General features: G+C 44.2%; 1 protein-coding gene across 7 annotated transcripts in view; it reads right to left on the minus strand.

The window, feature by feature from the left end:
* Positions 1-15,949, minus strand: part of LOC140205316 (transcriptional enhancer factor TEF-1) — a 318,184-nt gene that overhangs the window by 20,539 nt on the left and 281,696 nt on the right. For all 7 annotated transcript variants that reach the window (XM_072272872.1, XM_072272877.1, XM_072272876.1 and 4 more), the window contains 2 exons: positions 15,393-15,517; positions 9,462-9,635 (listed from right to left, as the gene is read on the minus strand). In XM_072272872.1, coding sequence (XP_072128973.1) covers positions 9,462-9,635; positions 15,393-15,517 — 299 coding nt within the window. The remainder of the gene's footprint in view (positions 1-9,461; positions 9,636-15,392; positions 15,518-15,949) is intronic.

Below are 15,949 nucleotides of genomic sequence, written 5' to 3' on the forward strand. Positions count from 1 at the left end.
AAGCACTCATCACGTAGATGTGAGGCTACTGGATGATAGTCATTAAGGCAGCTCACCCGGCTCTTCTTCGGCACGGATGTGTTTGCTGCTCTTTTCAAGCAGACGGGTACTTCTGAGTGTAGCAATGAGAGATTGAAAACATCCTGGAATACACTCACCAGGTGGTTGGCACAGGTTTTCAGAGTCTACCAGGTACACCATCAGAGCCTGTTGCCTTGTAGGATTCACCCTTTTGAAAGACGTTCTAACACTGGCCTCCGAGACAGAGATCACAGAGTCGCCAGATTCTGCAGGGATCCTCATAGCTGTAGTTTTATTCTTCCTTTCAAAACGAGCCAAAAAGTCGTTGAACTCGTCTGGGAGTGAAGGAAGCTTCACTACCATTCACGATGCTGGGTTTCGCTTTGTACGATGTAATGGCCTGCAAACCCTGCCGGACTGGACGTGCATCTGATTTCGCCTCTAACCGCAATTGGAATTGTTCGTTTGCTCTTGAGATGGTCCTCGACAAATCATACCTGGCCTTCTTACATAGTCCTGGATCACCAGACTTGAATGCCACAGATCTAGCCTTCAACAGACTACGGATCTCCTGATTCATCCACATTTTTGATCTGGATATGTCGAGTTAGATATGGCCCTTGTGGCTACGGGGGTCAGGAGGTATGGCGGGAAGGCTGGGGCGGGGTTCTGAGTTGGATGATCAGCCATGATCATAATAAATGGCGGTGCAGGCTCGAAGGGCCGAATGGCCTACTCCTGCACCTATTTTCTATGTTTCTATTAAGTTCTTGTAGGCACACACTTATCCACACAATTGGTCGTTGTAATTTACAGTGACCAATTAACCTACTAACCAATGTGTTTTTGGACTGTGGGAGGAAACCGGAGGACACTCACGCACACACGGGAAGGAACAGGCAAATTTGCTTACAGAGGATGCCAGAATTGAACACCAAACTCAGACGGCTCCAGCTGGTATAGTATCGCACTAACCGCTAACTGGAACCAGAGTAGCAATTAGTTCATTCTCCTTTACACTGCGTACTGGAAATGACATTAAACAATCTTGAATTCTCAAGCCCAGCATTTTGCTATCTGTTCCTTACTGTCCTTCACTAACAGGGCTATGTCAGCAGAGTTGACTGCAACTTGGGATCAAACCTTGTGGAAGATTAGTGGAACAAATGTGTTTAATACCAACAATCTGATCGTTTCTCAATATTACCTACATCCGTGTCCATTACAGATTTATCTACATCACCATCTGATACAGGGTGGGGGCTACTGGACAGAATTGTAGTATGCTGCAGACAGTTGTAAAATTAGTCAGCTCCATCATGGGTACTAGCCTCCGTAGTATCTAAGACGTCTTCAAGGAGTGGTGCCTCATTAAGGACCCCTCCATCACCCAGGTCATAACTTGTTCTCATTGCTACCATCAGGAAGCGAGATACAGTAGTGTGAGGACACACACTCAATGATTCAGGAACAGCTTTGTTCCCTCTGCCATTTGATTTCTAAATGGACACTGAATCCATGAACACTACCTCACTACATTTTTAAATTTCTGTTTTTTGCCCCACTTAGTTTAGCTATTTAATAGAAATATATATAATTACTACAATTCTGTTTTTAAAATATATTTATCATGTATTGCGTTGTACTCAAGCCACAAAGTTCACAAATTTCACAACACATGCTGGCGATTTTAAACCTGATTCTGATTATTTGCAAAATCCCAAATGCCTTGATGAATCACATCACCAGGTTGCCAGCCTAATCATTAATGCACTTTAACCCTACATCACATGAACATTTGCAGGTATACATGTTTGTATTTATATTCAGGTTCTAATAAACCTTACTGAGACAAATGCTCATTAAACTTTATCCAATGAGTAACTGATGTCCTTTCAAGTACAGCTTTCTCAATGCTGAGGACACATGGTTAGAAAGGAGTAACATACTGAGTTTAAATCTGTAAGATCTAGGAGCAGAATTAGGCCATTTGGCCCATTGAGTCTGTTCTGCCATCTCATCATGGCTGATTGAGTTCCCTCTCAGCCCCAATCTCCTGCCTTCTCCCCATATCCCTTCATGCCCCGACTCAGCAAGAATCTATAAAACTCGGCCTTAAACTTATGTAAAGACTTGGACTCCACAGCCGCCTGTGGCAAAGAATTCCACAGATTCACCACTCTCTGGCTAAATAAATTCCTCTTCATCTCTGTTCTAAATGTACATCTATCTGTTCTGAGGCTACGTCCTCTGGTCAAGACAAATTTCTGCAGATGTCCCGTGGAAACATTCTGACTGGGTGCATCACAGCCTGATGTGGAAACTCCAGTGCCGGGTGCTTTAGAGAATGGTGGTTCCATCGTGGGTACAGCTCTCCCTGCCATTCTGACTCTTTATAAAGTAAATTTTTATTGAAGTACATATACGTCACCATAGACAACCCTGAGATTCTTTTTCTTGCATCCATAATAGAATAATAACCATAATACAATCAATGAGAGACCTCACCAACTTGGGTGTTCAACCAGCATGCAAAAGACAGCAAACTGTGAAAATACATAAAGAAATAATAATAATAAATAAAGAAGAATTAAATATTAGGAGCATGAGAAGAAGAGTCCTTGAATGTTGCATCACGGTCTGGTATGGAATTGCAAGAGGCTATCAGGACTCAGACATGGATACAGCTCCCCCCACCATTCTGACTCATTACATCGCACTCCATTGTGGTAACTCCAATGCACACAACGCTAGAGGCCACAAAGAGTGGTGACTCAGCCTGTCCCACCATGGATACAGCTCTCCACACCACCAAGGATGTCTCAGGAAGCCAACACGCAAGATTATAGACTCCTATCATCCAGGCCTCACCCTCCTCCCAATGCTGCCAACAGGCAGCAGGTACGGGAGCTCAACAACCTCAAGTTTCAACAGTAGCTTCTTCCCCCACTGTCACATGAAAAACCTTAATTCAACATTGGAATTGCTTTTCCTCAGCTTGCAGTAATGTCCATGTCTATTTTGCTGTGTTAGTTATGCACAATTTATGTTCATTTTTTATGTAATTACCTAGAATGCACTGTCAGGGATGGTGGTGGATGCAAATAAGATAAAGGTGTTCAAGCAGCTCTTTGAAAATGCTGAAAAAAAGGGACATAGAAGGCACAGGAGCCTCAGAACTCACACCACCAGGTTCAGGAACAGTTACTACCTCTCAACCATCAGGCTCTGGAATCACTCAAGATAAATTCACTCGCCCCATCACTGAACTGTTCCCACAACGTATGGATTCACTTTGAGGACTCTTCATCCCATGTTCTCAATATTTATTACTTATTTATTTATTATTTGTTTTTCTTTAATTTTATATTTGCACAGTTTGTTGTCTATTGCACAATGGTTGTTTCTCTTGTGCGTGGTTTTTCGATTCAGTTGTGCTTCTTTGTACTTACTGTGAAAGCTTGTGTGAAAGTGAATCTCAGGCTGGTATGGGGAGACGTGATGTTTGATGATAAATTTACTTTGAACTTTGTGCAGGCTAAGGGAATTGGTTTAGTTAGGTGTTTAGTTAGTACATCATGGGCTACAGGGCCTGTTCCTCAGTTGTGTTCTTTGAATCTGGGTTTACGATTCCTGACACATCCGAGACTTCTTCCAAGGTTTATAAAAGAACTGAGAAGGTTGGCAGAGAAAATGCTGCAGTGAGTGCACTGTTCTCTCTGAGCTGGTCAAGTCCCGGCTGCACAGTAACTGAAAGGCTCTCACGTACATAGCCTTTGTTGCCACACAGCTGAAATTTTCTTTTATGTAAACTTAATTATGAAATTATGCTAATATGATTTTGAAATCTACGTTAATATAATTGTAGTTACAATACTGTGCAAATGTATATATAGCTAAGACTTTTGCACAGTACCGTAGTAATTTTATGCTGTGCATTGTACCGCTGCCACAAAAACAAATTTCATGACGTATGCGAGTGATGATAAACCTGATTCTGATATGGGTCTCTATTGTGAACTGAGAGTGGGAAGGGGCAGGGAGAAGGGAATCAGGGTGAGGAAAAGGAGAAGGGAGAGGAGAGGGAGCAGGAAGCACCAGATAGACATTTTATAATGATCAATAAACCAATTGTTTGGAATCAAATGACTTTGCCTGGTGTCTCAGGGCTGGGTGTATCTGCACCCATGCCACCCTCTGCCCCCGGCACTCCTTCTCTGCCACCTGTCCCACATCCCTCTCATGGTGCTCCACCTTCACCATTTCCAATATCCTTTGCACCTGACAATTTACAAACTCGCTCTCTGCTCTACGTTGATCAATACAGTACTCTGCAACAGTCTTTGACACCCTAGCTATACTAGGGAAGCTAGTGCCTGAGTCTTTTGCACAATATTGTACCCTGTAATTTTATGTTAATTAATATAATCCATATATCTTCTAAATGACAAATGTACAACTTTTACTTTGAAACAGTTTAGAGCTTCAATGTATTTACATTGTCAGTGTTTCAAGTAACAACACTGTTACAAATTGTAACAATAAACACAGATTGGAAGTTGGACGCCCATTGTTAATAAAGCACCGGCCCACTTCATGCCGATGCCATCTAGTCAAAACATTTTACTTTTGCCATTGTGCCTGTCAGTTGTTCTTTCTGCCTGACATTGTTTACTTATGTTGTGAGTTGTGGTTTATGTTTTTTGATGTACATATTACAAAACAAAACATTTAAAGTGATGCAGAGTTTTCAGGCCACGTAAAACTTTCCTGCTCAGAGCAATGGTTGGTCTACACAGCTGTGAAAAAATGAGAGGGAATTTTGACTGAGTGCCTCAAGCATGGTCTCCTGGTATGAGTGGAAATCCAGGAAAGCTTTGACACTATTTGCCTTTACTGTACCCTGGGTTATGGGGGGGGTGGGGTGTGGAGGGAGGGGGATCCCACCACCAAGTACATCTTTCTCTCTCCCCACTTTCTGCAGGGATCGCTCCCAACACAACTCCCTTGTCCATTCCTCCCTCCCCACTGATTTCCCTCCAGGCACTTATCCTTGCAAGCAGAACAAGTGCTACACCTGCCCCTACACCTCCTCCCTCACTACCATTCAGAGCCCCAAACAGTCCTTCCAGGTGAGGTGACCTATGCGAGTCTGTTGGGGTTGTATACTTTGTCCAGTGCTCACAGTGTGGCCTCCTGTATATTGGAGAGACCCAACGTAGACTGGAAGACCGCTTCACCAAACACCCACACTCCGTCCGCCAGAAGAAGCAGGATTTCCCAGTGGCCACCCATTTTAATTCCACTTCTCATTCCCATTCCAATATGTCCATCCATGGCCTCCTCAACTATCATTTAGGTTGGAGGAACAACACCTTATATTCTGTTTGGGTAGCCTCCAAACTGATGGCATGAACATTGATTTCTTGAACTTTGGTAATGACCTACCCTCCCCCCATACACCTTCACTATTCCCCATCCCCTTTTCCCTCTCTCACCTTATCTCCTTGCCTCCCTCTGGTGCTCCTCCCCACTTTTCTTTCTTCCATGGCCTTCTGTCCTCTCCTATAATACTCCCCTTCTCCAGTCCTGTATCCCTTTCACCAATCAACTTCCCAGCTCTTTATTTCATCCCTCCTCCTCCCGATTTCACCTATCAGCTTGCGTTTCTCTCCCCTCCCCCAACATTAAGTCTACCTCTCAACTTTTTTCTCCTCCAGTCCTGCCATGCGATCTTGGCCTGAAACTTTGTACTTTTTTGCATAGATGCTGCCCGTCCTGCTGGGCTCCTCCAACATTTTGTGTGGTTTGCTCGTACTTCCAGCATCTGCAGATTTTCTCCTGTTTGTGTATGGGGGGGGGGGTCAGGTGTCAGAAGTAGGTTCTTTACACAGAGAGCAGTGGCTGCATGCAACACCTTGTCAGGGGTGGTGGCATAGGCAGATACGTTAGAGATGTTCAAGAGGCTCTTTGAAAGGCACATGGATGATAGAACAATGGAGGGCTATGTGGAAGGGAAGGGTTAGATGATCTTAGAGTAGGTTAAAAAGTCAACACAACATCATGGGCCAAAGGGCCTGTTCTGTGCTGTAGTGTTCTATTATCCCTAGTTGTCATATTCACAATGTACTGTATTGTTGCTGCAAAATGACCTTTTTCAGGGCATTTATACCCGGGATATGTATGTCCATGACAAAAAAAAGCTGCCTTGCCATTTCCTTCTTCTGGGCAGTGTCTTTACAAGACAGGTGACCTCAGCCATTATCAATACTCTTCAGTAATTGTCTGCCTGGCATCAGCGGTCGCATAACCAGGACTTGTGATGTGCACCAGCTGCTCATACGACCATCCACCACCTGCTCCCATGGCTTCACATGACCCTGGGTGACCTGCAGGCTAGCAGAGGGAAGGAGCTCCTTATACCGCCTTTGGTAAAGATGTATCTGCACCCTGTCACCCTGTTCTTAGATAAGAGACCCAAAGGTCCTCACAACACTCTCAAGTGCGGTCTGACCAATGCCTTCTACTTACACACAGAAACATACCCTCATTTAGCCTGACCTGTCAATACACATGTACACACTTTACCGGATTCCTACATTACTGCAACAACGTATTTGTTTATCCTCATCATTTTACCAAAGGGGTTTTGTGTTAACATCAAAGAATTCTCTCCTAATTCCTGGCACTGTAAATTTTTAACCTGCACACTGCTGAAATGAGGTGTGCTGTTGTCAAGCTTTTTGCAGTTTAACATTACAGTTCCTTCTGTATCTTTCTAAAAGCTTCTTAGTTTTCCTGTAGCAAGTGTCATGCCACTTGTATCTGGCTACTTGATAGGTTAATTATTATCACTGGAATTTGTGTTATCTCCAGCCTGAGTATGAGACGACCATAATTGCTTTCTCCTTTGTCATTTCTTTGTCTTCTCAGCTTTTTGTTCATTCTCCGCTTTGGCGCTCTTAAAACAATCGTAAGCAACAAGTTCCATGCCTAATTCTTGACTTCTGAAAAACTTTTGGATCACAAGCGTATCAGGATCTAATAAACCCAAAGATGTTCAAAACTCTGGAGTGGGATATTGTTGGATCTTCATTGTCAGTTTATTTGCAGTTTAACAATTAATTGCCTGCTTGTACAAGTAACTGTTTAGTATTCTTCCTAGTGGCCACAGTATGTATATGCATGTGGGTATATTGGTATGATTCTGAAAGGGTCTGGAAGCTTCTCTGGTAGTGCCTTATTGTTTTCATTGATGGGTTCTTATCTGTGAAACTGAATGGAGTTTTCTTATCTGTGAAACTGAATGGAGTTTTCTTATCTATGTGTGGATAAAAACAGCTGCTCCATGTTGGGTGCCATCTTTTGTCTGTCCTGCAGTCTGCTACTAGTTTCTGCCTTTATCATTGTCCGTTTTCAATTCTCTCTTTGTTCTATTAATGCTTAATAAAATGATTATGAGGCAACAAGTTTTGACTTCCAAAAGAACCTAGAAACATAGAAAAATGACAGCACAATACAGGCCCTTTGGTGCATGATGCTGACCCGAACATGTACTTACTTTAGAAATTACCTAGGGTTACCCATAGCCCTCTATTTTTCCAAGCTTCATGTACCTCAGAGCTCCAAGTCTCTTAAAAGACTCTATCTTATCCACCTCCACCCCATCGCCGGCAGCCCATTCCACGCACTCACCACTCTCTGCGTAAAAATTTACCCTTGACAACTCCTCCGTACCTACTTCCAAGCACCTTAAAACTGTGCCCTCTCATGATAGCCATTTTAGCTCCAGGAAAAAGCCTCTGACTATCCACACAATCAATGCCTCTTATCATCTTATACACCTCTATCAGGTCACTTCTCATCCTCCATCGCTCCAAGGAGAAAAGGCCAAGTTCACTCAACCTATTCTCGTAAGGCATGCTCCCCAATCCAGGCAACATCCTTGTAAATCTCCTCTGCACCCTTTCTATGGTTTTCACATCCTTCCTGTACTGAGGCGACCAGAATTGAGCACAGTTATCCAAGTGAGATCTGACCAGGGTCCCATGTAGCTGTAACATTACCTCTTGGCTTTTAAACTCAATCCCACAGTTAATGAAGGCCAATGCTCCATATGCCTTCTTAACCACACAGTCAACCTGCACAGCAGCTTTGAGTGTCCTAAGGACTTGGACCCCAAGATCCCTCTGATCCTCCACACTGCCAGGAGTCTTACCATTAATACTATATTCTGCCATCATACTTGACCTACCAAAATGAACCACCTCACACTTATCTGTGTTGAACTCCATCTGTCACTTCTCAGCCCAGTTTTGCATCCTATCGATGTCCCGCTGTAACCTCTGACAGCCCTCCACACTATCCACAACACCCCCAACCTTTGTGTCATCAGCAAATTTAATAACCCATTCCTCCACTTCTTCATCCAGGTCACTTATAAAAATCACAAAGAAAAGGGATCGCAAACAGATTCCTGAGGCACACCACTGGTCACCGACCTCCATGCTGAATATGGCCCATCTACAACCTCTCTTGACCTGACGAAGGGTCTCTGCCTGAAACGTCGACTGTACCTCTTCCTAGAGATGCTGCCCAGCCTGCTGCGTTCACCAGCAACTTTGATGTGTGTTGCTTGAATTTCCAGCATCTGCAGAATTCCTGTTGTTTACAACCTCTCTTTGCCTTCTGTAGGCAAGCCTGTTCTGGATCCACAAAGCAAGGTCCCCTTGGATCCCATGCCTCCTTACTGTCTCAATAAGACTTGCCTTATCAAATGCCTTGCTGAAATCCATATTCACTACATCTACTGCTCTGCCCTCATCAACGTTTTGAATCACATCCTCAAAAAATTCAGTCAGGCTCGGAAAGCATGACCTGCCTTTGACAAAGCCATGCTGATTATTCCTCTCCCACTGAAGTAAGACTCACTGGTCTATCATTTCCTGGGCTATCTCTACCCCCTTTCCTGAATAAGGGAACAACATCTGCAACCCTCCAATCCTCCGGAACCTCCCTGATCCTCATTGATGATGCAAAGATCATTGCCAGAGGCTCAGCAATCTTCTCCCTCACCTCCCACAGTATCCTGGGGTGCATCTTGTCCGGTCCCAGACACTTATCCAACTTGATGCTTTCCAAACACTCCAGCACATCCTCTTTCTTACTGTCTATATGCCCAAGCTTTTCAATCCACTGTAAGTCATCCCTACAATCACCAAGATCCTTTTCCGTAGTGAATACTGAAGCAAAGTATTCATTAAGTACCTCAGCTATCTCCTCCAGTTCCATACACACTTTTCCACTGTCACACTTGATTGGTCCATCAGAATCCAACAACATGAACAACCTTTAACCCCACAAGGATGAAAACATGACCAACTGGGCCATGGTAGATAAAACTGGAAAAGAATTCACTGGAGACGGAGTGATGTACATACCCAAAATTTCACTAGGAAAAAGGCATTATGAGGTCCTTTCCCATACAGTTCTTTAAGGCCACCTTTCTTCTCTGGGAACTTATCATAGATTTGGCGAATGTCCACGGATTCAAGCAAGGGGTCATTGTAGGAATGGTTGGTCTGCCCAATATGTACAAAGAGGTGCTTGTTATACTGAAAGAAAAGAGGAAAAGAACAATATTATCATTTCCATAGACACAAATCAAACTCACACAATATCATCTCAAAGTTCATGTAATTCACAGGCCTGGGCTAGTAATTCGAAGAACAGAGGTTCACATTCCGCAGTGGGAGTTAAAAATTTTATTGCTGAGAAAAAAAATACAGATTTGTATGTATGTCCAGGACAAGGAAGCGGGCAGGGAAAGTATCATTGCGGACACAAAAATCCTTACCACTTACCACTACCCACCCAGCAAACTGCCTTTCCACAAGCTCCCTTCTGGAAAGCACTATAGGGCTATTAAAACAAAACCTTCATACCATCTTAAAAGCTTTTTCCCCTCGGTAGTTAGTCTGATCAATGATTCTAGTTAGCCTCCCCCCTATCTATTACTCACATCACTGCACAGTAAACACTTTAAACCTGTTATAATGCTGTCTACATTGCAAATACATGCTGATATTTATGTATTTTTGATTGACTGTAAATTAACAAAATCTAGTGCACCTAGTGCAGATAATGGACTGCCTTCATACAATGCTTTCAACAATTGCATCCTCCACACTTTCATTTTCATTGTAACATTTAAGATTATTATTGTTACCTTTAAGTTCTTCATAGTTCCCAACTTGTTGGATCTGAGATTTATTTTTATTCTTTTTTATTTAAACAAGCAGCACAGATAAAGCCATTCCCAGCAACCCCTGACCTAAACCTAACCTAATCACAGAACAATTTACACTGACCAATTAACCTACGAACCGGTATGTCTTTAGACTGTGGGAGCAAACTGCAGGACCTAGAGAAAACCCACACATTCCATGCAGAGGGCATACAGACTCCTTAGAGATGACGTTGGAATTGGCCTCTGAACTCCAATGCCCAGAGCTGTATTAACATCACGCTAACCATTCCGCTACCACAGTGCCCAAGTAGTGAAATCGTTTCATTTTCACTCCTGGATCCTTCTGACATCTCCAGCCCCCAAAGCTTGAAACCACAGTGAGCAAAACAGTTCTGAATTGTCTTGTTGCTTATCAGAATCAGAATCACTTTACTGCCACTATGTGAAACATACCAGAATTGACTGTGGTTCAGTGCCAAGCATAAGACACAGGACAATACATAACAGACAATACGACAGCAACCAACAATTTACAAGACAATAGAGCAAACAACTGTAAGTAATCAACAATTAGCAGAATGGTCACATGCACAAACATCAATAATCAAATTTAAATAAATTTGAACATCTAAACACACTTAATAATTACCAACAGGAGGAGGAGAGCTTGAAAGACCATTTAACAGATGTTGTGCAGAGACAGTGAGGGTATCACACCTGAGTGAGTTTTACTGAGAAAAAAAACTATCAATGACAAAAATCACACATGATTCTGGAGGAAATCAGCAGGCCAGGCAGCATCTATGGAAAAGAGTACAGTCAATGTTTCAGGCCGAAACCCTTCAGCTGAAGGTCCGAAACATCAGCTTTACTTTTTTTTTCCATAGATGCTGCTTGGCCTGCTGAGTTCCTCCATAATTTTGTGTGTGTTGCTTGGATTTCCAGCATCTACAGATTTTTTCAGTGACAAAAATCACTGCTTTTTGAACACAAAAGCACACGGAACTGTTGCTATTTATCAACTTGGCTCAAAGCACGGTGTAGTGTCTAACACTCACGCAGGTGCATGAGACTGACACTAGTTAGAGGTTATTTGGCAACAGCCTCCTGTCCCAATTAAACAGCATAGTGTCCCAAATAATTGAAGGGAATCCCAGCTACTTTCTCAATTAGTTTTTGTCCCAAATGTGGCTGCCCCAATGAACTGAAATCCACTGTACATGTAAATGTATACGGAGAATAAAGTTGGTCCTTGGTATCCGGGGAGCTAGAGGCAAAGCAACTTAAACATCTCAACTGATGAAAGTGAGCAACATTTGCATCCAAAACTAATCCAGGTCAGATTTCCCCCAATTTTCTGCACCCACAAGCTGGTTTTAAATTCTGGTCAGATTCTATTTAGGAGCCTCATGAAATAGTGTCGAACTACATAAGATTATGAGAGCACAGGAAGAGTAGATAGCTGGTATCTATTCCCCCAGCTCAGAACAACAGTGGGGCAGCCCCGTAGTCCCAGTGATCACTGATTGGGGTTCGATTCCCACCAGTTTCTATAAGATATTTGTACGTTCTCCCCATGATTGTGTAGGTTTCCTCCCTCATTCCAAAGACGTACGGGTTAGGGTTAGTACATCGTGGGCATGTTATGTTGGTGCTGGAAGTATGGCGACACTTGTGGACTGATCCTCAGACTGTGTTGGTTATTGACAGAAATAATGCATTTCACAATATGTTTCGATGTACGTGTGACAAATGAAGCTAATGTTTTAAAACATGTTACAGAAGCAAGAGTATTGGAAAAATGATGCAGTTCTATAACCAATATCCTTCCTTCTTGAATGTCCCCTCAGGAAGGAAACTTTCCCAGCCTGGGCAGCAACACTGTTCCTTCGTATAAAAATTCTGTATAATTTATGTTTTCTTGTCCAAGCTGCTTATCTGATGCTCTGTGCCTGTGATGCAACCCCAAGTAAGTTTCTTGTTACACCTGTGCACACATGGATGTGCAGATGACAGTGAACTTGACTCTCAAGGACATTTTCAAAAGGTGATGCCTCAAAAAGGCAGCATCCATCACGAAGGACCCCCATCACCCAGGACATGCCCTCTTCTCATTGCTACCAACAGGAAACAGATGTCGGTTGTCCATCCTTTCTGACACGGGTGCAGCTTCACCGTGAAAAACCTGTTCCACTGGGGCAGTTCCATTCTTTCAGCCTCAAAAATCTTGGTCCAATGGTACAAAAAAATCGTCACAACTGGAGACTTTGTCGGCGGCAGTGGATAGTAATGATGCCTTCTGTGCCTTGTCATGTCCTTCGCTCTCCACCAAGTGTTGCAGCACAGCCTGCTTGGCCATTGGATTGTGTAGTTGGACCGTCAGACGTGGAGCAGAAGTAGGCCATTCAGCCCATCAAATCTGCTCCACCATTCCATCATGGCTGATCCCAGATCCCGCTCAACCCCACAGTTGATCTGATCCGCCCAGTCTGCTGGAACTGGCTTCTCATGCTGGGGTAGGCATGTCCCTATCTCACCGGCGTTGGATGTTCCCAGCTACCCTCACCTGGTTTAGCCCACCTGTTGAAGCAGTGTACCAGGGTGCGGCCACTGTCACGTGCGAACAGCTACTTGGTGCTGCAGGTGAGAGCTGGGTTGCAGGTGGGAACCAAAGGTGGATGAGCTGACCCTGGGCAGAGCACGGGAAGCCCTCCACCAGAGGTGCTCCCCCCGACCCACCCCCAGGCTCTCCAAACACCGCAGGCGCCTGATGACACACTCAGTGCTTCAGGAACAGCTTCTTCCACCCGCCATCAGATTTCTGAATGGACAATGAACCCATGAACACTACCTCACTATTGTTTGCTCTCTTTTTGCATTACCAAATTTTTAACAATGAACTCCTCATTGTAATTTACAGTTTTCTATGATTATGCATTGCAATGTGCTGCTGCCACAAAACGCCGTATTTCGTAACAATAGCCAGTGATATTCGATCTGAATCTGGAGTATAATTATGACTTAGTTCCCAATCAAAACAGCTTTACTGGCTTTTTGATATTCAAAAACAGTTTGTAATTCCAACAACGATTACTTTATTCAATACTATACAAGTATTTTTCAATACAATAACACTTCTGTTTGATCTCACTTTAAGATTAAAAACGGGAAACATTTAAGAGAAGTACACAGATAGGAGGGGTATGAAGGGCTATGGTCTGGTTGCAGGTCGAGGGTCTGGGCAGAATAATAGTTCAGCACAGACTAAATGGGCTGAAGGGCCTGTAATGTTCTATAACACTTCCAACATTTAATTCCATTGACGACCAGAATACCAGAGCCAATGGGGGAACCTTCTAAGCTTCAGTTGGTGGAATTATGTCAATGACATTATTGGCACAGTGTTGTTTTTATTTCTATTGATTTATTTAGAGCAGGAGTTCCCAACCTCTATACCATGGACCCCTACCATTAACCGAGGGGTCTCTGGACCCCAGATTGGGAAACCCTCATTTAGAGACACAGTGTGGAACAACAAGACTCACCATCCAACAGACCACTTATCGAACACTAGCTGAATTACAGGACAATTTACAGTGACCGATTAACCTACAAGCCCTTTGAACTTCAGGAGGAAGCCAGAGCACCCAGAGGAAAGCCAAATGGTTCACGGGGAGAACGTACAAACTCCTTACAGATGGTGCTGGAATTGAACTCCAAACTTGGAAACGTCCTGAGCTGTAATAGTGTTGCACTAACCGCTAACAGTGTGGCACCCCAATAAAATTCACCCCGCTATTCATTCAGCATAGGACAGTAAGAATGAACAGTTCTACAGAAAGCATTGCGGTTGTTGGAACATAACTAATTTCTAAAACCAGCTTGCTTGTGTTAAAAAAAGAGTCGAGGGAACACTTTATAGGCGAGTAGACTGTGTTGCCGTAGATTTTGAACGGCAGAGATTACAAAAGGAGTGTAGGATTTCTCAGCTGTCGGCAAGACACAGCTGGACATTAAGAACAGCAAATACTGTGGATCTACCCCATCAGTGAGTTGCTCTTTAACAATGGAGCTGGGCTTGTGTCGCCTGCTACACCCACTCAGGGAAGAAGACATCAGAGGTGGTGTGTGATCCAACAATTAGTGCAAATGATTGTCCTGGACTTTTTTCTTGTGATCGCAAGACCCTGTTGGACATTGGCACTGCAGAATACTGCAAGTCCACTTCACAGGTTCATTGGGGAGACAGACGGCATAAGAGCTGCATGGCCTTGGCTGTTACATGCACTACGCTGCTTGTTGATGCTGGACGTGGTGTGGCGTGGCGTGCCAAGCGTCTGGGCTGGACCTTCCTGATGCTGCTTTCTATTAAGTGACGGGCTGGATTGCTGCTCTCTATTGAGTGACGGGCTGGATTGCTGCTCTCTATTGAGGGACGGGCTGGATTGCTGCTCTCTATTGAGGGACGGGCTGGATTGCTGCTCTCTATTGAGGAACGGGCTGAATTGCTGCTCTCTATTGAGGGACGGGCTGGATTGCTGCTCTCTATTGAGGGACGGGCTGGATTGCTGCTCTCTATTGAGTGACGGGCTGGATTCCTGTTCTCTATTGAGGGACGGGCTGGATTGCTGCTCTCTATTGAGTGACGGGCTGGATTGCTGCTCTCCATTGAGTGATGGGCTGGATTGTTGCTCTCTATTGAGGGACGGGCTCAACTGCGGTCCTCTGCAGCTGAGCTACAGCAAGACAAGCTAATTTGCATTAGTCTGCAGCCGCACCAGCGAGCGATGTGGAACTGCTGCGGGCTTGGTCTTGCAGAAACATGGCTCTGGGACAGTATCCCATGCACCATCAATCTACAGGCCATGACACAGACACTCAGGGCCTTGGGCTATTTTGTTCCTTGTGGCGGTATGCGTTCTGTTATCACAATTAGATGTGCCTTGTGTTGTGTGTGACTGCATGTACTGTGTTTTGCAGCTTGGCTCCGGAGCAACACTCTGTTGCTGGCTATACATGTGTATGGTGGTGACAATTAAACTTGAACTGTTACGATGATCCACAAACCTGAACGAATAGTGAAATGCCAGTGGTCCTTCCTGCATGGTTGACCTCAACTTACCGAGTCCGGGTCTCTCTGCTGCTCTAGAAAGGCTGAAAATTCCACAAGTCTAAGTTTCGATGTCCCAATGGAACGGCCTTGCCACGCAGGGACTGAGGGGGTGGGGCCAGCTGAGGACTCGTAACCTGCACACCAAAAAACAGAACAAAACTCTGACTGCTGCACTTTCCACCACTCACTGTAAATGGGTCTCCTTTATCACACATTGGTCAGAACACACCTGGAGCACTGTGAGCAGTTTTGGACCCATATCTAAGAAAGGATCTGATGGCATTGGAGAGGGGTTTATGATGAAACTCCTGGGACTTAAAGGATTTAATGTATGTGGAGCATTTGGTAGCTCTGGGTCTGTAATCGGGGAAGTTTAGAAAAGTGAAGGGAGCTCACTGAATATTGAAAGGCTTAGACTCGAAGCCTTCCCAACCTTTGGTCCGCGGGCCCCTTGGTTAATGGAAGGATCCGTGGCATAAAAAATGTATAGTCCAAACTGACTGGATGTGGAGAGGATGTTCCCTATAGTGGGAGATGAACTAGTACCAGAGGGGCAGCCACAGAAT

Source organism: Mobula birostris, chromosome 11 (genome assembly GCF_030028105.1).
Source record: "Mobula birostris isolate sMobBir1 chromosome 11, sMobBir1.hap1, whole genome shotgun sequence".
Classification (NCBI taxonomy): domain Eukaryota; kingdom Metazoa; phylum Chordata; class Chondrichthyes; order Myliobatiformes; family Myliobatidae; genus Mobula; species Mobula birostris.